Source organism: Schistocerca serialis, chromosome 3, assembly GCF_023864345.2.
Source record: "Schistocerca serialis cubense isolate TAMUIC-IGC-003099 chromosome 3, iqSchSeri2.2, whole genome shotgun sequence".
Classification (NCBI taxonomy): domain Eukaryota; kingdom Metazoa; phylum Arthropoda; class Insecta; order Orthoptera; family Acrididae; genus Schistocerca; species Schistocerca serialis.
Window position 1 is genome coordinate 72,241,545 of NC_064640.1, and position 25,732 is coordinate 72,267,276.

The 25,732-nt window shown below is 39.4% G+C and overlaps 1 protein-coding gene across 2 annotated transcripts in view; it reads right to left on the minus strand.

The window, feature by feature from the left end:
- The window catches only part of LOC126469726 (carnosine N-methyltransferase), a 184,781-nt gene that overhangs the window by 24,702 nt on the left and 134,347 nt on the right, over positions 1–25,732 (minus strand). For both annotated transcript variants that reach the window (XM_050096918.1, XM_050096917.1), the window contains exon 8: positions 18,206–18,333. In XM_050096918.1, coding sequence (XP_049952875.1) covers positions 18,206–18,333 — 128 coding nt within the window. The remainder of the gene's footprint in view (positions 1–18,205; positions 18,334–25,732) is intronic.

A 25,732-nucleotide genomic window follows, 5' to 3' on the forward strand; every position in this document is an offset into this window, starting at 1 on the left:
GGCGTTGTTTCTGGCGGAATTTTTGGTGCACTTTTCTTTATCAGTGGTTCACATTTCTTGGTGTTTGAAGTTTAGTAATTTCCATTTTTTGTGTACTGATGATAAACTGTAGACTGGATACTCATTTGTGTAGTTTTGATATTTCGTCCTTAAAATTAGCACACGATTTCTTTTTACTGGCAATATTTACATTTTTCCGAGGAGATGCATGACATTCTTTTGCACTGGTCACCATATTAGAGACATGGCAGCAATGCAGGGCTCACAATTATGGGGCATGCTGCAAATGAAGTCATCAGTCTCATATTGAAGCAAAAATGCCCATTCTTCCTGCAGAGCTGCTCGCAAGTCTTGGAGAGTGGTTGGTGGATGCTGACATAATGCAGCCAATCTATCTAATGCATCTCAGACATGTTCTATGGGATTCAAATTGGGAGAGTGACCGGGCCACAACATGCATGCAATATCTTCCATTTCCAAGAAAACATCAACCATTTTGCTCTATGAGATCCAGCATTATCGCCCATCAATACGAAGTCAACCGATCGAAAATCACTCTCCAGACCCATCCATTAGTCCACTGTTTGATCATTCAGGTGGAATGTCGACAACTCCACTCTAGACGTTCCCCTCTGTGAAGACAGGTCAGAGATACACACATGGCAGGTCTCCAACAATAAAGGCCACTCTGCCGAAGCCGTCTGTATACTATCTGCCTCTGTACAACATGTGCAGTGGATGCTGCGAGGTCCATCTGTTTCTGAAATCATACGTGGTCAGCCCTGCCGTGGTCTTTGGGATACAGCTTCGGTCTCTATAAACTGTCGCCACAACTGACAAACAACAGAACCATTCACATTAAGCTGTCAGGCCACATCAGTTTACGACTCTCCTACTTCCATTTTTCCTATAGCCCTCCACCACAGGGAGTCTGGTAGGCATCTTCTTTGAGCCATACTTCACTGTCTCTGACTGTGTACACAGCAATTGTGGATTTGGGACTACCCGGCAAACATTACCCCCTTTGATAGGTGCCCTGATGTCATTGTTGGCGTGGTGACTGGAATGCCATCTTCCTTGCAAAACACGATCATACAGATATCTGTTGACAGTTTGTATGATTATAACGTCAATTAGAAACAAGATGGGGAAATAGCAGTTTGTTGCTTTAATTTTGGACACCAGTGTACAACACGACGTTTATACAATAATTTGCAGTAATGAATTTCATCAGTTCTTTAAAAATTACAGATGTGTAACAGCAAGTAAAAACTCACCAAGAAATTGAAGTTAGTATCTGGATAAAGGGTAATAGAGTTGTTTTCCAACATGCTACAACCACAAATTATACATTCAAAACACATGTTTTTAAGAGATCTTCCTTTGTGCCCGCCCAGGAAAAAGCAAAAACTGATGAACATGTTGGATTAAACCAAAAACATCACAGCAGCTACGTGGTTAAACCATAAGTGTAAATGGGGACATCTGCTTAACGACATACCTTGTCACCACTGATGTTATTGTTTAACGCTTTTCTTACGAGCCACACATCATATGCTCACCACCATTAAAGTGTTATTTTAGGGCTGATGAGAGAAATAGAAACATGAAAAAATGAAATTACTTCCACAATTGACATTACAAGCTTATTAGAAGCCGGCTGAGTAAATTTCTATACACTATGTAAAATATAAATTTGAAAGAAACTCAGGTGCTACAGTTTCACTTCATGCCCTCTTTCACTGCTGTCAATCTTTATGATCTACAGCGTGCGGTGTGTGTGCTGCAAAGTGTATACACGAGTAGTGTATGTAGTTGTTGCAAACTGTTTCACGTAAGGTGTGAACATGGAAGTCTTTAAAATGTACTATCACAAAACCCTTGTTCTTTTTCTGTATGACATCTCTGTCATAGCACAGCATCAACATGAAAAGTATATTTTCAGCACTCTAAAAAATGCTTTCAACCCTACCTAGTGGTCAGTGAAGGGCCACTCCTCCTCTCCAACAATCAAGTAGACAAGCTCATTTTTCATGTGTTAGTGTGGTGTATCCCAAAGAAAGCAGGTGTTGACAGATGTGAAAATTACCGAACTATCAGTTTAATAAGTCACAGCTGCAAAATACTAATGCGAATTATTTACAGACGAATGGAAAAACTGGTAGAAGCGGACCTCGGGGAAGATCAGTTTGGATTCCGTAGCAATGTTGGAACACGTGAGGCAATACTAACCTTACGACTTATCTTAGAAGAAAGGTTAAGAAAAGGCAAACCTACGTTTCTAGCATTTGTAGACTTAGAGAAAGCTTTTGACAACGTTAACTGGAATACTCTCTTTCAAATTCTGAAGGTGGCAGGGGTAAAATACAGGGAGCAAAAGGCTATTTACAATTTGTACAGAAACCAGATGGCAGTTATAAGAGTCGAGGGGCATGAAAGAGAAGCAGTGGTTGGGAAAGGAGTGAGACAGGGTTGTAGCCTCTCCCCGATGTTATTGAATCGGTATATTGAGCAAGCAGTAAAGGAAACAAAAGAAAAATTCGGAGTAGGTATTAAAATCCATGGAGAAGAAATAAAAACTTTGAGGTTCGCCGATGACATTGTAATTCTGTCAGAGACAGCAAAGGACTTGGAAGAGCAGTTGAACGGAATGGACAGTGTCTTGAAAGGAGGATATAAGATGAACATCAACAAAAGCAAAACGAGGATAATGGAATGTAGTCAAATTAAATCGGGTGATGCTGAGGGGATTAGATTAGGAAATGAGACACTTAAAGTAGTAAAGGAGTTTTGCTATTTAGGGAGTAAAATAACTGATGATGGTCGAAGTAGAGAGGATATAAAATGTAGACTGGCAATGGCAAGGAAATCGTTTCTGAAGAAGAGAAATTTGTTAACATCGAGTATAGATTTAAGTGTCAGGAAGTCGTTTCTGAAAGTATTTGTATGGAGTGTAGCCATGTATGGAAGTGAAACATGGACGATAACCAGTTTGGACAAGAAGAGAATAGAAGCTTTCGAAATGTGGTGCTACAGAAGAATGCTGAAGATAAGGTGGGTAGGTCACGTAACTAATGAGGAGGTATTGAATAGGATTGGGGAGAAGAGAAGTTTGTGGCACAACTTGACTAGAAGAAGGGATCGGTTGGTAGGACATGTTTTGAGGCATCAAGGGATCACAAATTTAGCATTGGAGGGCAGCGTGGAGGGTAAAAATCGTAGAGGGAGACCAAGACATCAATACACTAAGCAGATTCAGAAGGATGTAGGTTGCAGTAGGTACTGGGAGATGAAGAAGCTTGCACAGGATAGAGTAGTATGGAGAGCTGCATAAAACCAGTCTCAGGACTGAAGACCACAACAACAACAAGAGTGTGGTGTGGTGGCTGCACTGGCTATTGGGTGACTTAACAAGTTGTCAACCAATATGTTCACTAGCCGGAAACAGGTGACGTTTCTTTGATTATGACTGAGCATATTCTCCGAGACTCAGTGTTTTAATTTAAAAGATTGATGATTGATATTGTTGCTGAATACAGTACATTGAAAATACATGCAAAAAGATGAGACTGAGCTATAAGTGCCACACGATAAGGTGGTGGCTGGGCCCCTACATCATGTATTGGCTTGGCCCGGAACACTTTGCATCGACTGTCTTGTTATTCCATTACCGCTGCAACCTAGCACTAGCTGCATCATAATTGCATGGTGAAGCTAGAACTTGAAAGTTGTGTTGCAACACTGATCATCGATTACATCAGCATTTCCTCTCTCACATCTCCCCTCTCCCCAACGGCCTAAAAATTCCCTAACTCCGCCACTACCGGTGGTGCGAACCATCTGTGTTTTGTGCCACTTATAACTTCTTCAGTCACATCAAATATCAACAGAAAGAAAACTAGATCAACTCTAGTGAGATGTCGAGTAAGAACTTAGAATCAAGGCAAGCCTTATTAGGAAGAAATGTAAAACTGACAAATTTTTAGCATTGATCTTATGGGTTTTTCACAGGGGCCACGAATTTATGCTGTAGAATCACAAAAATGTCAGATAATGTAAAATTGAAGTTCCAGTGTATATAACACAGACCAATTTTCCTGAAATGTAAAATCTAATCTACTTCAAGTGCTTGGGAACTTTAAATTACGAAAAAAGAAAAACTACGTGCTTATGAAGCACCGACTTGTACAAGAACAGTCGCTAGTTCATTGATATTTTTATCCATGTTTCATGGCCTACAAAGATTAAATACACTTATGTGCAAACCTTAAGGACAGAAGTAACTTTTGTACGATGTGTCACTACCCAGGAACACAGCTCAATGAAACTTAAGACCATACACAGAAATAACTTCTACAGTATACTGCAGAAGGCAATGGAAAGAAATACATAATCAGACAAATAGAAATTACACTTTTATTCACAGACAATAATTACTTTGAAGTCATCACAATACACGATGGTCCCATGGATATTATAAAAGGTGGGACATGACTCTTTTAGGGCTTGTGATCACAATGGATGGCACTGCATGCCCTGCAGCATGCTGCCCACAAGGTTTTTGAAGAGTTTTTGTGGTAGGGTGTTCCTTTCTTCCACCAGTGTGGTTGACAACTGCTGGATAGTCATTGGTGCATGTGGAAGTGATGCAACATGTCTCCCCAATGCATTCCACATCTGCTCAATGGGATTAAATAGGGGTAATACGCAGGCCAGTGCATTTGCCCAATATCCTCTCATTTCAAGAGCTGTTTGACCTAGGCTGTTTGATGCAGTCACACACTTTCATCCCTAGAAATGAAGTTAGGGCCTATTGCACCCCTCAAAAGATGCAGGTGTGAAGGAGTACAGTGTCAGAATAACATTGAGCATTGAGTGTGCCATGTTCAAAGATTTGGAGATCAGAGTGCCCATACAACATTATGCCTTCCCACACCATAACTGGAGATCCAAAACAATCTTGTTCAACTATGCTGGATGTACACTCATATGGCGAGAGATGTAATGCAGCCAGGAATACTGTTCAACAATGCTGGACATACCCTCATATAATAACTGGTGGGAACATGTAATGCACCCAGGAACAATGTTGAACAAGAGGACATATTTGGCGATGGACTGGTCTGCCTGTTTCCCTGACTTGAATCCCATTGAGCACCTGTGGGATGCATTGGTAAGACGTATTGCAGAACGCCCACATGCATGAATGACCATCCAGCAACTGCCAACCATGGTGGAGAATGAATGGAATGCCCTACCAGAAGAACTCCTCACCGAACTTGTGGCCAGCTTAGGAGCATGGTGCAGAGCATGAATTGCTGTCCATGGTGAGCACACACACTATTAAGAACCATGTCCCACCTAATATAATGTTCAGGGGACCATCATGAATCATAGTGACTCCAGTGTAATTATTATATTTTTATATTTGAATAAAAGTGTCATTTCTATTCGTCTCATTGTGAATTTCTTTCACTTACCTTCTGTACTACACTTTAACAGTTCTCTCTTTGTATGGGCCAAGTTTTAGTGAGCTATGTTACTTGGAAGTGACACATCATGCAAAGTTACTTCTGTTCTAAGTTCTATACACAACTGTATAATCTTTGGATACAACAATAAAGCAGCTATCAGTCTGCGATTGTTGTCTGGTACTGTAGTATTAACTGTGTTATGTTATGGATAGCATTGTGTTCCAGTGCTACTCAAGTCAGTTAGAAAGTGAAATGATTATGGGTTTTGAATGCAGCAAGAAGAAAAGAGAAATTGTGGAGGAGGGCAGACCATTTCAGGTCACAGGGAAAAATCAGCATTTCTTTACTGAGGTAAACAAAGAAAGCAATGTGTTTAATTTGTAATGAAATGGTTTCATATAATATTAAGCAACATTACAATGTGAACCATGCTTCATCATATGATACATTTGAGGGCCAGTTTCATGAAGATGAAGTGTTCTAACTTGGAACTAACTTTTCAGGCAGCTGTTACATTTCAAAATGAGTTACATCATAGTGGAAATGATTGCAACAAAATCAAAATAATTATCAGATGGCAAGTATGTCAAAGACGTCCTTTAAAACATTGCTGTTATTTACACACTGACAACAAACTGCAGTTCACTAAATGAAGCTTATTGTGACAGACTATTTCATCTTATTGACAAATTAGCCAACAGTGTTGAGAAAACTTTAAAACAGCAAGCCACAAAGTTTGAAATTTATTCTATAGCACTCAACAAGAGCTAAGATGTCCACAACACTGCTCAGTCAGCAATTTTTGTGAAGGAAATTGATAAAAATTTGAATATTATGGAAGAATTGGGTGCTCTAGTACCTCTCAAAGCCATCACAAAAGCTAATGATTTAACGGAGGCTGTTATTGGGACCATAAGCAGGTGCTGTTTGGAACTTACAAATCTGTCAGCAGAAACAACTGATGGAGTTCTTACAGTTGCAGGAAAGTGAGAAGCATTAGCAAAAATTATGCCATACACAAAAAGCTAAGATGGGCAAAAGTTCTGTAATTCAGTGTCATAGCATAATTCACAAAAAAATTTTTGTCCTAAATCTTTAAACTTAGAGAGTGTATTAGAAGTTGTCACTAGAGTAGGGAATTTCATATGTACATCCACAAACATGCTCCACAAGCCACTGTATAGTGCATGGCAGAGGGTACCACATACCACTATCTGCCATTTCCTTTCCTGTACCACTTGCAAATAGAATGAAGGAAAAATGACTGTCTATAAGCCTCTGTATGAGCCCTAATCTCTCTCATTTTATCTTCATGCTCCTTACTGTAAATGTATGATGGCAGCAGTAGAATAAATCTGCAATAGGTCTCAAATGCCGGTTCTCCATATTTCCATAATAGTGCCTCGTGAAAAGAGTATTGTCTTCCCTCCAAGGATAGCCATTTGAGTTCATGAAGGATTTCCATAATACTTACATGCTGATCGAACCTACAAGTAACAACCAGTAACAAACCTAGCAGAATGTCTCTGAAATGCTTCCTTTAATCTGAACTAGTGGGGATCCCAAACACTTGAGCAGTACTCAAAAATGGATTACACTTATATTCTACATGCCACCTCATTTATTGATGAGCTACACTTTTACAAATTTCTCCCACTAAAATGAAGTCAAGCATTAATCTTCCCAATTACCTACCAGACATGTTCATTCTATTTCATATCACTTTTCAGTGTGATGCCTAGATATATAATCAATGTAATTGTGTCAAGCAGCACATTACTAATACTGTATTCGAATGTTACAGGAATGTTTTTCCTACTGATCTGCATTAATTTGTGTTTTCCTACATTTAGAGCAAGCTACCATTCATCACACCAACTACAAATTGTGATCTTGTATCCCTTTGCAGTCACTCAAGGAAGAAACCTTCCAGTACATCACAGTGTCATCAGCAAACAGCAATAAATCACTGTTCACCCTGTCCACCAGATCCTTTACATACATAGAGAATAAGAGTGGCCCTATCAACCTTGTCCATGATGAACACTCGCCCTGAAGGGCAACTTACTGGGTTCTATTACCTTAAAGTCTTCATACCATTCACATATCTGCGAATCCAATTAGGATGCTCGGACCTTCATCAGCAGTCCGCCAATGGTACCGTGTCAAATGCTTTCCAAAAACCTAGGAATATGGAATCTGCTTGCTGCCCTACATTCATGGTTTGTAGGATATCATTTGAGAAAAGGGCAAGCTGAGATTCGCATGAGCGATGTGTTCTAAACCTCTATTCATTTGTGGACATAAGCTTTTCTGCCTCAAGGAAATTTATTATATTTGGACTGAGAATATGTTCAAGATTCTGCAGCATAACAATGTTAAGTATATTGGTGTAATTATGTGGGTACATTCTTTGACCTTTCTTACATACAGGAGTCACCAGCACTTTTTCCAGTTGCTTGGGACTTTGCCCTGGGAGATAGATTTGCGATAAATGCAAGCTAAGTAAAGGACCAATGTAGCAGAGAACACTCAGTGTAATAAAATTACCAAATAAGCAGCAACCAGTCAGTGTAATGGAATTTGTATTCCATCTGGACATGGTGACTTACTTGTTTTCAAATTTTTCAGTTGCTTCTCCAAGACAGGGATGCAAATTTCTATGTCTTCCATGTGGAAATCTGTGCGACTATAAAATTATGCTATGTTTGTATGATCCTAAAGCGTGAATGATTTCTTATATATGAAATTTAAAACTTCAGTTTTCCTTTTGTTGTCTCCTATTGCTAAACTAGATTGGTCGACCAGAGACTAGATAGAAGCCTTTGATCTGCTGGGTGATTTATGGATGTCTCGAATTTTCTCGGGTTCTCAGCATAATCTTTCACTAAGGTATGATGGTGCTAACAGAAGCACAAATTTCTACTTACTTTTGCCAGTCAATAGTAGTGCATTCTGTTTTTAACTGAGAGTGCACAATCTTTGTTTCCTCAGCATTTTCCAAATTTGATTATCACACCACAGAGGATCTTTTCCATCTTTAATCCACTTACTTGTCATATACATCTCCAGAGTGTGATTAACAATCAGTTTAAACTTCACCTGTATTTCCTCTACATCCATTTTATTGGAAATAAATGATGTCCATTCATTGTCTAAGAGGGGTGCCAATGGCTGCTTATCTGCTTTTTCTACCATAATACTCTCATAGCCTTCTTGATGGATTTACACTGAAGTGCCAAAGAAACTGGTATAGGGATACGTATTAAAATACAGAGATGCATAAACAGGCAGACTTATGTGAGTTTGAACATGGTGTTACAGTAGGTGCACGAGCAATGGGACACAGCATCTCTGAGATAATGATGAAGTGGGAATTTTCCCGAACGACCATTTCACGAGTGCATCATGAATATCAGGAATCCATTAAAACATCAAATCGCTGACATCGCTGTGGCTGGAAATACCCTGCAAGAATGAGGCTGACAGCAACTGAATAGAATCATTCAACGTGACAGAAGTGCAGCCCTTCCACAAACTGCTGCAGATTTCAATGCTGTGCCATCAACAAGTGTCAGGGTGCGAAACATTCAATGAAACGTCATTGATATGGGACTTCCTGGCAGATTAAAACTGTGTGCCCGACCGAGACTCAAACTCGGGACCTTTGCCTTTCGCGGGGAAGTGCTCTACCATCTGAGCTACCGAAGAATGACTCACGCCCGGTACTCACAGCTTTACTTCTGCCAGTATCTCGTCTCCTACCTTCCAAACTTTACAGAAGCTCTCCTGCGAGCTTTACTTCTGCCAGTATCTCGTCTCCTACCTTCCAAACTTTACAGAAGCTCTCCTGCGAGCTTCTGTAAAGTTTGGAAGGTAGGAGACGAGATACTGGCAGAAGTAAAGCTGTGAGTACCGGGCGTGAGTCGTGCTTCGGTAGCTCAGATGGTAGAGCACTTGCCAGCGAAAGGCAAAGGTCCCGAGTTTGAGTCTCGGTCGGGCACACAGTTTTAATCTGCCAGGAAGTTTCATATCAGCGCACACTCCACTGCAGAGTGAAAATCTCATTCTGGAATAATTGATATCGGCTTGATGATTACACGACACAAAGATTTATGCCTTGCCTGGGCCCATCATCACCAACATTGGACTGTTGATGACTGGAAACATGCCTGGTCGGACGAATCTCATTTCACATTGTATTGAGCAGATGGACATGTACAGGTATGGAGCCAACCTCATGAATTCATAGACCCTGCACATCAGCAGGAGACTGTTCAAGTTGGTGGAGGCTCTGTAATAGTGTGAAGGGCGTGCAGTTTGAGTGATATGTGTCCCCTGTTATGTCTAGATACGACTCTGACAAGTGACACATACATAAGCATCCTGTCATTCATGCCCATTGCGCATTCTGATGGCCTTGGGCAATTCCAGCAGGACAATACAACTCCCCACACATCCAGAATTGCTACATAGTGTCTCTAGGAACACTCTTCTGAGTTTAAACACTTCCACTGGCCACCAAACTCCCCAGACATGAACATTATTGAGCATATCTGGGATGCCTGGCAACATGCTGTTCAGAAGAGATCTCCACCCCCTCGTACTCTTACGGACTTATGGACAGCCCTGCAGGATTCATGGTGTCATTTCCCTCCAGCACTACTTCAGACATTAGTCGAGTCTATTCCATGTCATGTTCCAGCACTTCTGCCTGCTCACAGGGGACCTACATGATATTAGGCAGCCATACCAGTTTCTTTGGCTCTTCAGTGTAGTAACTATAGTAACCATTGTCTTTACAACAACGTGATGATCCCTAATCCCCGTCCCTATACTGACATTGTTGATAAGGACAGGCCTGTTTGGAGCTACGAGATCTAAAATATTTCCATTGCTCATGGGCTGTCGAACTAGTTGTTCACAGCAGTTTTCGGAAAATGTGTTCAAAAGTACTTCACAAGACTGTCTGACTATACCACCTGCAGTGAATCCATAAATGGTCCAGTCTATATGCATCAGATTAAAGACATCTCCGACTAATACTGCATGATCTGGGTATTTCCACACTGCTGAGTTCAAACTTTCCTTGAATGATTCTACAACTGTTATGATAGAATCAGGTGGCCAGTAAAAACACCCGATAGTTAACTTGAGTTTACCTACATCTGCTATATATGTTCAGATAACTTCATATACAGGCTCAATTTCAACTTCGATAGACACAATATATTCGTCAAAAGCAATGAACCCTCCTTTACCTATGACATCTAATCTAATCTGTATATTTTTCATGACTCGTTAAACATTTCAGAGCTTTCTACTTCAGGTTTCATCCAGCTCTTGGTTCCAAGAATAATTTGAGTGCAACAATTTTCCTGCAGGGCAGTAAGTTCAGGAACTTTGTTATGAATACTTTGACAATTTACTGTTAAAAGTTTGGTGCTCAAAGTATCTCTACTTTGTCTGTGATCTGATTTCACTCTCCATGTATCAACCAGTGAGTGTTCATCAGGAGCCCTCAAACTACCGCCTAAGCTTAAAACCCTCACATGCGTGTCACAAGTATTCTACTATCAGAGTAGCTGCTCCATTTGTGTAGTGCCCCTCTGACCTATCAAGGGGAGTCCAACAATTTTTCACCCCATAATGCAGGGCTGGAAATCTGCAGCCAAGACCACTACACAATTGATACAGTCTTTGGTTGAGGCCCCCCATTTGGTTCCAAAGCAAAGGACGCAGATCAATTCTGGGAACGATGCTGCATATTGTCAGCTCTGCTTACGCCCCGAGTATAAGGCTAGCTGTCTTCACTACTTCCATCAACTGCCCGTACAAACTGAGGATGGCCTCAGAGCCCAAGTGATTGATGTCACTAGTGCCGATGTCAGCCACAACTTTCAGACAGCTGCACCCTGCATGCTTGATAGCAGCATGCACAGCCTTCTCCACATCTCAGATGAGGTGTTCCTGCAGACATACCGAGTGAACATTGGCTTTCTTCCAGACCTGCATTTTATTTCCCTAAGAGGCTCCGTAACACTCCGAATCTTGAAACTGCCGATAATTAGTAAACTCTTCATCATGTGCCTGCTCGGCCCCTGCTGATGGAGTGGCCACCTATCCATTCATAGGATGAATGCGCAAGGCCAGATAGCTAGCTTCCACACTGAATTTCAGCCTCGACCAATGCAGATGCATTACAACCTGCAACTCATATGTGATGAGAACAGATCCCCCATGATGGGTATGCTGCACGGTGCCTCGGCAGCGGAGCCCGTGGGAAAAACTAGTGACACCTAAGGTGTCCCATGCTCCGCCACCACTATACCCAAGGCAGCACCCTACAGACTGCTTACCAAGACCGTAGCATCTTCAGCTGCTCACTAACTGAGGCCAGCTGCTCCGGTGTATGCACACAGCACACACACATCCTGTCCATCCTACTAACTTAGGCATTAAATACTGAAACAAACAGAAAAGCTAAAAAAATGTGACTTGCTAGTCTCATGGTGCTTCATCAATGAAGGCTGATGGCTCATTGAGCTTTTATCAATGGTTACTGACCATCCAAAGTAAACAAACAAATGACTACTGCACTACAGACTGCACAAAGGTATGTGTAATTATGCAATACTATACTTCTCAAACACAAAAATATGCACTGAATTTATGAATTAAACATTGCAAGCACAAAAAATCATGCAAAGAATTTAAGGTTAAACTATAAACACAACACAAAACTAAACATGTGACTCGTTAGTATCCTTGTGCTTCACCAAAGAAGGCTGATGGTTTGCTACACAGAGAATTTGTTAACTTTCCACAGACTGTTAATTCAGAATGAGGAAATATTATTTATTACACCAACGTCAAATGACTTAGCCATGGCAAAATGTTGAAGTGAGTGAGTAATCTCAAAGATGAAATATAAATATTTGTGACAGAAAAGACAAAGTCTGTTGCTCAATTTAAAGATGCCAAATGGATGTGTGATTTTGCTTTACTGGTAGATGTAACAGTTCAATTGAACAAACTAAATGAACAATTACAAGGGGAAGATGAATTAAAATGTTCTACATAAAAGCATGTCCAATGGCCTTGCCACAGTTGTAACACCAGCTCTCATCAGATCATTGAAGTTGAGTGCTGTTGAGCTTGACTTAGCACTTGGACTGGTGATCGTCTGAGTCTGCCAAGTGCTGTTGGCAAGCAGGTTGCACTCAGCCCTTGCACAACCAATTGAGGAGATACTTATCAAAAAGTAGTGGCTCTGGTTGCAAAAAGTGAGAATGGCTGAGAGAATGGTGTGCTGACCACATGCCCCTCAATATCTGCATCCAGTGGTGCCTAACAGCTGAGGATGACACAGCGGTCAGTCGGTACAGCTGAGCCTTCCAAGGATTGTTCAGATGGAGAGAGAGGGATTTACGTATGAGCATGTGAAGGTATTCAAAACAAAATTGCAAATTTTGGAATCACAAATTAAAAAATGGCAATTTTCTGCATTTTCCTTCCTTGCAGAAATGTAACAATAAAAATTGTGACAAATATTTACCTTTTTTTAAAATGAAACTATTCCACTTTAGGTTGTTAAAACATTATTGTTTATATCATTATTTCACCAGGTTTCTTATATGTATGGTAGATAGAACAGCAAATAAATTCACATCACCACATGCAACTGCTCTTACACAGTATGTCACAGCTTTATACTATTGAGTGGATTACAACATCCCACAATGCTTGAAAATGATCACATGTTGAAACTGCAGCCCCAATGAATAATGTTCTAACAGTCTAAAGAAGAATGATTTCATTTAAAAATTTCATGAAGACTATAGACCCAGTCATCATCAAACTTCTAAATATTTACCTACTATATTTGGCCTAAAAGACATATTCAAGAGTTCAAGAGCAATAAAGCAATCTTCAATCTCTCTCACTCCTCTCTATCCATGGATGAAGTATCTTAGTATTTACAAATGGAATGTGGAAATTTTCAGTGTCTCCTGAAAAACCGCTACTAGAATTTTGTTGCAAATATGTCTCCAGGGAAAAATTTCCATGCATTAATAGGCACGGTATTCACGTCACATCATTTTTGGTGGCACAGATATGCAAGCATAAAAAGACCTAAAATCACTTAAATTTATCTGGCAAGTTCACTTCAAGCTGCTACTACAAGCATCAAAACAAGTTTAGGAAGCCTTGTTCGAGAGACAAATTGCCAGGTCTGTCACTGTCAGGTAATATTTAATTAAAAATATTTTTCCCTTTACTTTTATATTGAATTAGATTCATCCGTAACTATTTAACTACAATCTGTTCTGTTCTGCCCAGAGCATGAACTGATATTTGTATCCTGTCTCATGCAGGTAATACCATTTTACCACACCTCTACGTGACTATTCTGCAATTTTCACTTAAGTGCCCAGCAGATGATTCATTGAACCACTTTCACACTATTTCTCTACTGTTCCTCTCTACTGTGCCATGGGAAAAACGAACACTTAAATCTTTCCATGGGAACTCTGATTTATGTTATTTCACTACAATGATCTCTTCTCCCTATGTAAGTGGGCGTCAACACAATATTTTCACATTCAGAGGAGACAGTTAGTGATCAAAATTACATGAAAAGATCTCACCGCAATGAAATATGTCTTTGTTTTAATTATTGCCACCTTAACTCATGTATCATATTCATGACTCCCACCCATTTCGCAATAGCACAAAATGAGCTGCCCTTCTCTGAACTTTCTCAATGTCCTCCGTCAATCCTAGCTGGACATGGTATTAGTGCAGCAGAGGATGAACAAGCATAGTGTAGGCAGTCTCTGCAATGGATTTGTTGCATCTTCTAAGCATTCTGTGAATAAAACGCAGACTTTGGTTCACATTAACCACAACATTATCTATGTGACTGTTCCAATTTAAGTTTCATAATTGTTATCCTTAAGTATTTTCTTGAAATGGTAGCCTTTTGCTTTGTTCATTTTATCACATAACCAAAATCTAACATTTTCTTTTCAGTACTCATGAGGATGACCTCTCACTTTTCATTATTTAGGATCAATTTCCACTTTTTGCACCATACACCATTTTTCAATTGTTTTTGTTCATCTGGTGACTTTACTAGATGGTAAATGACAGCATCATCTGCAAACAGTATATGAGGGCTGTTCATATTGCCTCCTAAATTGTTTATGTAGATCAGATACAGCAGAGAGACTATAACACTTCCTTGGGGAGCACCAGATATCACTTCTGTTTTACTCAATGACTTTCTGTCAGTTACTAAGAAGTGCGACCTTTCTGACAGGAAACTACAAATCCAGTCCCATAACTGATACAATACTCCATAGGCACACAATCTGATTAGAAGCTGCTTGTGAAGAACAGTTTCAAAAGCCTTCTGGAAATCTAGAAATTCCCTGTCTATAGCACTCATTACTTCATGAGAATAAAGAGCTAGTAGTGTGTGTGTGTGTGTGTGTGTGTGTGTGTGTGTGTGTGTGTGTGTGTGTGTAGAGCAGGGAGGGAGGGGGGGGGGGGGTTGCACATCCATTTGATAACTGACATGTGGCCCTTGTTTCAGCTGACTCAGATGGTAGAGCACTTGCCCGCGAAAGGCAAAGGTCCCGAGTTCGAGTCTCGGTCGGGCACACAGTTTTAATCTGCCAGGAAGTTTCATAAATGGCTGTGGCCCTTTGTCAAATATGGTTGACTACTTATCATACAAGATTTTAATGTGAAGGCTTGTCATATGTCAAGTGTAGAAATCTACAACAAATGAATTGTTGAAATGTCTTTTATTACAATCTAATGTCATGTTTTTTACAATGATAGCCAGTTTCTTTCGATTACAGAACATCTTTGGTAATAGTAGCCATAGAGCAAACAGTCAGTTTCAGATGCCCATGTAAAGTGTCCATGAGTCCCTAAGGTCTTGGAAAAAAAAATGGAAATGAAGTCCCATGCTTCTTTACAGAGCGTAGGGGAACGATGCGGGAGACCCGCACCACCTTACTAGGCAAGGTCCTAATGGAGGTGGTTTGCCGTTGCCTTCCTCCGACCGTAATGGGGATGAATGATGATGATGAAGACGACACAACAACATCCAGTCATCTCGAGGCAGGAAAAATCTCTGACCCCGCCGGGAATCGAACCCGAGACCCCGTGCTCGGGAAGCGAGAACGCTACCGCGAGACCTCGAGGGTTAGCAATTCATTAATGTTGTACACGCTACTAAAGTCGTAATGACTCATGGGCAACATCCACAGCACTTGAAACTGAACAGCTGCTCTGCAACACCTATGATCCTATGTTCTCTAATTGAAGAAAACTGATCATAATTATAAAAAGTGTGACACTGGAAAGTAATAAAAGACATCTAGATAAGACAGCACCTTAAAATTTGTGGAATGCTCCTAATGTTGGACTCTTTACACTCATTTTGACTGTGTTTCATTTTTTCCTACTCTTCTTCCAAGCTTTCAGTTCCAGAGATGACAATTTTATATTGGCTGCTCAGATAATCAGCAATCTGTTTCTCACCATACTTACTAAGCAGAAATATTTTTCTACATTTCTTAACAACCCTTTGAACCCTCATCATCAATGGCACCTTATAGCATTATAGTCACCACTTCCCATATATATACATCAAAATGTCATCTGCACAAGTCAGTTTTTTAACTGTGCAGCAAAAACTAATTTTTGGAGCAGAGATTACTGTACAATAACACAAATCTGTGTCCTTACCCCTGGTTCCAACAGTGTGAGTCTCTCATTCTATAGTTGCCAAGTTGGAAGTTCCCCCTACCACAATAACAAATTCAACTGATTTACTCAGTTTGTCATAGTTACCGGTAGTAGGTGGCTTGTAAAAATAATCAGTTACAATGTTTGATTCATATGTAACGATTATCTTCACCCAAACAATTTCACTTCTTCTTCTTCTTTTGTGGTTCCACAGTTTCTTGTGGGCCTCAGCCTTTTCAACAATTTTCTGCCATTTATTTCAGTCCATTGCTAGAATTCTCAAATTTCTATTACTTATTTTCTGGAAATCCTCAGTGACTCCATTCTCCAATCTTATTCTCAGTCGATCTCAGCCACTCTATCATCTTGTCTTTCCTTGTAATACCTTTTTGGGGCACTTTCACTAAGCTATGTGCCCAGCCCAGCTCAATCTGGGTGAGTTCATTATTTTTTCAAATCTGGAATCCATAATAACATAAGAAGATATGACAGAGTTCTTTATGGCAATTGACATGCTACCGCCATAGGTGACCCAGCTATTGTAGTGATATATTGGGTGTTTCTAAATTTTTGTAACATACTTTGGTGAGGGTTCAGAGAATCTTAACAAAACAAAATATTCCTACACATGTATCTTCTATGATGAACTACTAATAGGGTACATTTCTTAAACAAATATGGTATCACATACTCGGTGATATATTAGTTTTTGTCTGTATTTGTTCATACACACAATTAAATAAATGTATTTGTGCAGATAATAAACAGATGGTACATACGATGTATAGGAGTGACGTCACATTTCTGCAGAGTCTCATCACATTTCAGTTCTGATGTACACCAGATTCCAAGATGGTGAATTAAATGTTGAATGCCAGATCTGTTCAGTCTCAGAACATTAATCCATTGAATTTTCAGTTGTGGAGATACACCGTAATGCTATAATGTGTACTCTGTGTTTATAACAACATTTTTTTCTCATTTTCATACAAGGGACGATCACTTTTGGAGGTTTTTTTTTATGGTTTGGAAATAACTTAGATGTTACATTCTGAATTTAGATCTGCCTGCTATTCACTTGTAGTTTCAGTCAGTTTTTCCTTCCTAGTACCACACAGGCATTATCACCTCTAATAAGTAATACAAATTCTCAGAATTGATCCTGAAAGATAGTGCATTTAAGAAGTACTGTATTAACATTTTCTCTTTCTGAACAGTGAGGACTAACGTTTTCCACTGCAATTAATGTGGGTGATATAGTCATCTCTCTGAATACATGTACTAGGTCATTTGGTCTATGGAGGTACTTCTCTAGCTCAAAAAGTCTTCATGTACACACCACACACACTCTACCACCCAAGTAGCCACTTCCCGTGTAGTGCACCTCTGACTTGATTAGATGACTTCTGAATGTCTCCAGTCAATAGTGTACATTGAGAAATTCACATCCAAGACATTCATACAATTGCCAGAATTGATAATCTGATCCATCCACCAGGTCCAAACAAGAAGATGATGATCAAATCCAAAATAGTAATAAAACTGTCTGAGCCGCTAATTTGATCCATCCACCAGAACCAAACAGGAGGATGACGATCAGTTTTAAGAAAGTCACTGGAAACCTTGAAATGTGTTTTCACCCCATGAGTATGGGCAGTGCTTTCCACCATTTCATGCCTTTAATGAAATTAAAATAATCTTGATGAGGATTTGGAACAAATTACTTTTATCTACACCAGACTCTTATGCAATGTTTGGCTCTAGTTCAATTTCAAAGTGTGTGGGCACTATTTCTTGCTTTCCTCTCCCCCATGTATCCATCATTATTTCATTCTGTCCTCAATATGTTAATGAGAAATTTCATTTTCAAAAGCTTGAGAATAACTTTGGTGACATTATTACTACTTCTATTGGCATGTACTGCCCATCTAGAGGTTATTTAGGCTATGTTCTTGGATAGTTACCTGCACATCGAATCCAAATTTCTTAATAATGCTCAGAACTATATCAAATGGAGGTTCCACCAGGGGCTGTTTTGTAGTTGCATCTGAATAGTGATACAATAATGGGCCCAAGTTCACCCATATGCCACCTGCATTGCAAAATAAATCATTATAACATACAACATATGTCAAAATTTTAGTTCTAGGTACAGTCAGAAAGTAATGCTTTCTATTGTTCATGTTCATTGTTCCAGAAGAAATCTGCATTGAATTTACACAAAATCGCAGTGACAAAATTCTTGCTGAAATTATTACTTGCTAAAAAGTCACCTCTATTGTTTTCTATAGAATTAGTTTGCTATCATATACTGCAGTACAGCTCAACATTGAACTGTGCCATTATCTTCACATTATAAGAAATCAAGTCACACTTGTGCATTATCCTCAAATCCTCAGTCACTATGGCATGGTATCTTTTGATTTCACATTATTCTGAAAGTGGTGTGTTTAAAGATTTTCATTCATGATAACTAAAAGGTGAAAGTCTAGTGTGTGATTTCTGGGCTGTATAATGAGTGTGTTAAAACTTGCCAGTGAGATTTTGAAATTTAGCTTGTACTGGTACATAAATGTGAGGATGTGACTTGTGTGTGAGCAAAGAATATCTGTCACTCATTTTGTTTGATAAACTTGTTATTGACGATCTAAACATTCCAGTTGCAGCATCCTGGTCTTATAAATTTGCAAGGATCACTCTCACTGCATTTCAAGAGAGAGAAGCCTGGAGCTTTCCCACCAGCTTACACATTTCTTCATTTTAGATGAAACGAGTACCATCATACCATAAATTCTGCCTTGATTTCAGGTTCAAAGAAATAATTCCATATCATACCATTTGTCACTATCTTCAATAACAATTTCTCTCCCTCCTGTAGCAGCTTTTTTTCTTTTGCTCAAAGGTTTGGGTACCCATAATTGAAAAATATTTAAACAACAAAGGTTTTCAACAACTGAAATCACTTGTGAATTTGCCTTACCTACTGTGTTACAGGGCTGTGACCAACACTGAATGACAATCATGTCAACTGTCTAATTCTTGTATTTATACGGCAAAATGATACATTACTTTCTGACTGCCCTTTTTCATATTAATACAAGAAATTAATTCAGAAAGAAGTTTTTCTTTGCCTGGTCATCAAAAAACCAAACAAATATTGCTGAATATGACATTTTAAGCACCAGCAGTACACATACTAGCATTAACAAAACAATTCACCATTCACAGAAAGAGTTAATTTACTATGCATAAAGTTGCAAATACAGCAGTAGTTGCCACTAGGCATGAGTAGTGCAATATAATCATCAGCAGTTAAAAAAAAAAAAAAAAAAAATAACTTTCAAGTGAAGTTCAAGTCTAAGACCACCAAGAACTGCTAACATTGGGTAAAGCTACACTTCTGCACAGCCGCTCGGATAGTTAATATAGACATAGCCTAACAATAATTACAATTGATTTTCATGCTAATTTGAAGTTATTTCTTGTGCAGTTGAAATGATACTGCACTGTGAATAACAAAATTTTTGTTGTTAGAATGCAAAGTTTTGTCAATACTGACAGCATAACTGGCAGAGAATGACCTTAGTTTTGACATGGTTTTGGAAGGAAATCCACCATGTCTTTCTGAATGTATGAGGGGGTAGTCACAAAGCTTTTAATGTCACATTAAAAAAGTTATGAAATTAATTTTTTGTTTGTTTGCAGGTACATGTCTGTAGTTAACGCACATACTGAAATCCAAGAGGTGCTGCCCATTGGTAAAGTACAATATTATGCAGCAATTCATTATCAGCATCTAACAAAGAACAATGATGCAACAATATATGCTGGGTTGGTAGATGTGTATGGCAAAAATGCAATAATCATATGACACAGTCATTAAATGGTGCTGCAAATGCTTCCAATGGGGTCAAACAATTAAATTCTTCATTTGTGTGGCCATAGTGTCTGTAGTTGCTTTATAATTCCTGATTGTATTTTTGTTCTGTTGTTACAACTAAAAAAATGTTGTAGTTGCAACGACAGAACAAAAATATCCTCAAGGGCTGAAAAAAGTCTGAGTGACAAAGAACGAAGTGTTAAATCACCTCTCTGTGAAAACTGGGAATCACAAGAGAAGTGGAAGCCCTTGTGCTTCAAGACCACCATATCTCTAGTGAGGCAAATAAGTGAAAATCAGTCATGGATCAGTTTTCAAGCTCTAGTGCAACGGTTTGTACATGACAATGGTCACTGCCTGATGGGTTTCACAACTGCTCACACTCATTCAAAAAGCTTTCCAAACTGAGGCAGCAGTGGAAATGTTGCAGCTGTGTCAGGCCAATCCAGATGACTACTAATCCCCCCCCCCCCCCCCCCTCTTTCCCAATATTCTCCTGACAAAGAAGCAAGTGATATTTTCCTCTTTATTCATATAAAGAAATCTTTGCATGGTACGCACTTCCAGAATGACACAGAGGTGACTTTCAAGGTTAGACCTTTCCCGAACATCCAAAATGCAGACTTCTACAACTGAAATCTCCACTAAGATATCCAACTTTGGGAAAAATCTGTCACACTGATGGGTGGATATGTGGAGAAGGATTAATACAATCACCAAGTTTCGTGGTTGTAGCTTCATTTTTTCAAGTTTACAATTAAAACTTTATGACTATTCCTGTAAATGATTTGGATTTAGTGTTGCCTTATTCAGAAATAAAACAGAAAAGTTAAAACAGGCTAGCTAGACTGGAACAAAGATTATGAAAAATATACCCTAACATTAATTTAGGTCAAACATGCAAGAAGCTGCAGACAAGACATCAAAAATAATTTACGATAATTCATTACGATAGTGATGTAGATGACACAGTAGCTTTATGGGGATAAGGGAGAAATGAAAGTATGTTCTGGTGACTATTACCAATGTATGCATTTAAAAATCAATCCTCTCAGCTTTTCTGGACTTAGAAAGATGATTAAAACAATAGTCAGATGGCTTGGAACTGTCACATAAGTAGCCTGTTCACCTTTGCATTCAAAACTGCTTAACACAAATAGGAAAGAGAGCACAGAAAATATTTCCAGGTGTTATGTTACACTACTTTTTGAATGATATAACTAGAAAATATTCTCTGGATCCCTGCACTGGAAATGGTCATTGATCACTGACTCAGCTATTACTCTTCCCATTTACGGGGCTACACAAAATATATGCCACTTTTACTCAAAACAAGTGTCAGACCAATTTGAGATGTATATGTGGCCTTTCCACTGACTGAACACAGAATCAGTGATATATTTATGTAATTACTAACTAAACACTCAATTTATAAATATTTGTGAGCAACACATACCACATACAGGGTAATTTGCTAAATGGGAACAAACTGCAGGAAATGGTCTCTGAAAGGGCAAGGAGCACAAAAGGTTAGACGGAAATATTGGTGTAAATGAATTCCATGGGAAGTAACCCACTTTAAGGTGGAGATAAAAGATTTTTGACAATGAGCCACGTACCAAAACCAGGCAGGTGGCCCACCAGCCTGGGATAAGCCAGACGAGTGCAGAGGCCTTATTACCTACAGACTTGCCTCCATGGTGACGATTTTCCCAATGGTTTGTTGTATGGGCCACTGTGGTGCTGGGATTTCTGTTATCCATCCTATTCACAGATGAGGCTACCTTTACAAGGAGATACTAGACAGCTTCCTAGTATTCCTCGCATATACAAACTCTGCCTAGGGCAGTGTTTCTCGACAGTATACAAAGCTTGAAAATTAGAGAACTGTTATCATGTCTGGGACAAACCTTCATTAGATCAGGACAATATTTACATCGTCCTTACTCAGAAGCTGTTCCAGTTGCTACTGTTATTGTGTACTTTCACTGTTAGTACTGAAGCTTGGCTACCTAGGCACCTTTCTCTGCTTGTGCGTACATCCCCCACAATGGGATACTACAGTGCAGCATCATCAACTTTCAAAACACCCATCAGTGGGCTACAGGGAATCCCCACAGAATGATGGCAGTGAACCATCAGTAATGATTCAGTGTCAATGTGTGGGTGGTGATTATTGGTAACTGCCTCATGGGTCTGGTCATCCTTCTACAATCCCTCACAGGTGAGATGTATCTGCATTTACTGCAGGTAACCCTGGTTCCCCTGCTGAAGAAGTGCCTTTGGTTGTACAAAACATTATGTGGATAGTACATGTTGGTGCTCCACTCACTGACCTCTTGAATGTGGAGCTAGAACACTAGTACAGACAGAGCATTCACACTTAACTAGTGTGTTCTCATGTCTGCTATCAATCACTGAAACCTACATTGTCAGAGGTCTTTATCTCCACCTTCAAGTGGGTGTACTTCCCTTCAAATGTGTTTCCAGCCATATGTCCATATGACATTTTCTGCTCCTTATCCTCTCAGGGATTGTTTCCTTTAGTTTGTCCCCATTTAGCAAAATCACCCCATATATGTAGAAAGAGTTCTTTTGACAGAAAGCTAACAGACAAAGCTTACATTACATACCACTTATAAATATGAACAATAAATTAGTAAAAGAAGCTATAACACAAAGCAAAAATCATTAAAACAAGGTTGTGGCTATTTTGAGGCAGTAAACTATAAATACCATAAACTACAAAAGAGCTATTTCTTTCCTGTGTTAGAAAATTTAAGGATTTCTTTTGTATTTGCCTAATGCCAAGGGATGTGCAAAAGTATTGTTGTTTTAAATCTATGTGCTGCTCACAAGTTATAATCTAGAAACTACATATACCATCTACATGTAAATCTAGAATGTTTGCAAAAGAAATTGTAGTGAACTTCAAGCTGTTACCACTTGTTTCACTTTAGTGTGAGAAGACATGAGCATGCACACAAAATAACCAAAAACATTTTCCTCCTCCCATCCATAAGCATGTGCATAACTGACACTTGTGCAAAGTTAAAAATCAGATGCCCTACTTGGAACCAACAGATAAGGATTTTGAAACTATACTTCACAGGAACAGATAAGAATTAGATATGGATTAGTAAATCAATGAGCTGTTTTCTTTGGAGCACTTTTTTTGTCATTGTATGTGAAACACTATACAATTTATTACATATGTCCACACTGTACACCTGTTATCATCCATACAGAAACAGCCTTGATGGATCACTGTACGAGAAACAAACATAGCTGGGGCTGCTCAAACACCTGCACTACAGACAGGATGTCAATTACCCTGCTACTCTCTGGCCAAAATGTATTACAGGTGACACAAAGACAGACAGACTGACAAGTGATGATAACTGACTGAAGAGTTGACAGTTCTGCTGGCAAGTGATCTGCATATGGCATGATAGCACTGTTCCACAATTTGAGATCAAGAGCATTCAGTTCAGGGCCAACACTGCTGGGAGCACAACTGTATTGAGGTTTATCACTGTTGATGTGTCTCACCAAACTCTTCAGGCCCTGGGAGGTTAACGTGCTGTGGGTAGTGTTCACGGAGTCCCTAATGATATGTGTGAGTCCTTGGGATATTGGTGTTCTGGTCCAGGTGAAAGAATACTGGACTAATGCACTTAACTCAGGTAATGGCTTTAAGTCATGGGACACACCCAGCTAATTCTGCAACTTTACTTTGCTACAGAGAGCCTGATTAACCCTTTGATTCCAGAATGAGATTTTCACTCTGCAGCGGAGTGTGCATTGATATGAAACTTCCTGGCAGGTTAAAACTGTGTGCCAGACCGAGATTTGAACTCGGGACCTTTGCCTTTCGCGGGTAAGTGCTCTACCAACTGAGCTACCCAAGCATGACTCACGGCCCATCCTCACAGCTTTACTTCCACCAGTACCTCATCTCCTACCTTCCAAACTTTACAGAATCTCTCCTGCGAAGCTTGCAGAACTAGCACTCCTGAAAGAAAGGATATTGTGGATACATGGCTTAGCCACAGAATGGGGGATGTTTCCAGAATGAGATTTTCACTCTGCAGTGGAGTGTGCATTGATATGAAACTTCCTGGTAGATTAAAACTGCGTGCTGGACTGAGACTCGAACTTGGGACCTTTGCCTTTCGCGGGCAAGTGGTAGAGCACCTGTCAGTTTCAACTTTGCAATCTTCAGTTCTGTGAGATAAATGACACATCACCATGGTTGAACAGATAGACACATTCTGGAGATATTCACTAGAAGCGACAGTGACTTTTAATTCTCTGATGTTGTTAGCAGTGATGATTCTTCAACAGAATCACGAAATTGAAGTCCTCAGCCCTGTACATCAGCTGGTACAACACAACAATTTGTTGCTTCTTCCGGAGGTGCAGTCAACAGTTATTCAGAATTTGAAAAGTCAGAAAGCGATAGCAAAGCAGTTTGGAAAAGAGCACACATTAGTGACCTTTTGATTGGAAACTGCAGTACCTACCACCACTTGTCAACTGCACTTAGAAATATGCACAGTGCTAGTCACTGTTGCACTTCCCACAACCACCACCATGGCCAACGGGTGCTGCTTTGATGCCGTTACACCGGCGCCAACAATCTACAAGGGACCTTCCCTCTCCGAGGCCCAGCGGTGGATGTATTTAAATTATGAGAACGGCTTTTCTCATGCTCACTTGTGACTTGTCCTTGTATTTTCTATTCAGTGTTCTCATGTACTTGTTGGTCAGAGCTTATGGAGTTTATAATTAGCATTCATTGTCCTGACTGGATAATTCAGAACTTGTGTATCTGTCTTAACAAGGAACTTGTACATTCAACTGCTACCAGAAAGATATGTGTTCATTCTTTTCTTAGTGGTACCAGTACTTAGAATAAAAGATAACTGTCTGTATTTATGTTAACAGTGCACTGTGCTCCATGCTCCTGCCAAACAACTGAGATCCCACATGCACATAAGATCAGGTGTAACAAAAACAAACTGATTTCCAGCCATTAAAGCATGTGTATGATGACTCGGCTTCAGAACAAAAATGTAAACTGGTTAATGACCCAAGCATTCTGCCATTTTTATATTTCTGTCGGAAGACCTGTTGTAGTTTACAGCAGGCAAAAGAAATTGATTTTGTGTGTACACCATGGAAATACTCAAGAATCTGTGCAGCATTCTTGACTGTCAAAGTGGAAAGATACTGGATTTGAGAAACTTCTTTGTTTTATTGCTATTTGTCTTTTAATGGCTCAAGTTAAAAAGTTGCAAATAAGTTATTATTGGTCCAAAGGTATACTTTTTAAATTCTCCAGTTTTCAGCGAAATTATGTCCTGAGAGTGATTATTTCACTTTTGAGGAAGCTACACTTTAGTAACAACTCTACGAGTACTGGAGGTGACTGTTTGTTTAAAATTAGGAATATTGTTGATGAAGTTCATATGACATTCCACAGTGCATTTTGTCTACATCAGAAGCTTTGCATTGATGAAAGTCTTTTGTTGTTCAAGGGTCATTTATGTTTTAAAAGAATTATGCCACTGAAGTGAAGTATATTCAGAATAAAGCCATTTGTACA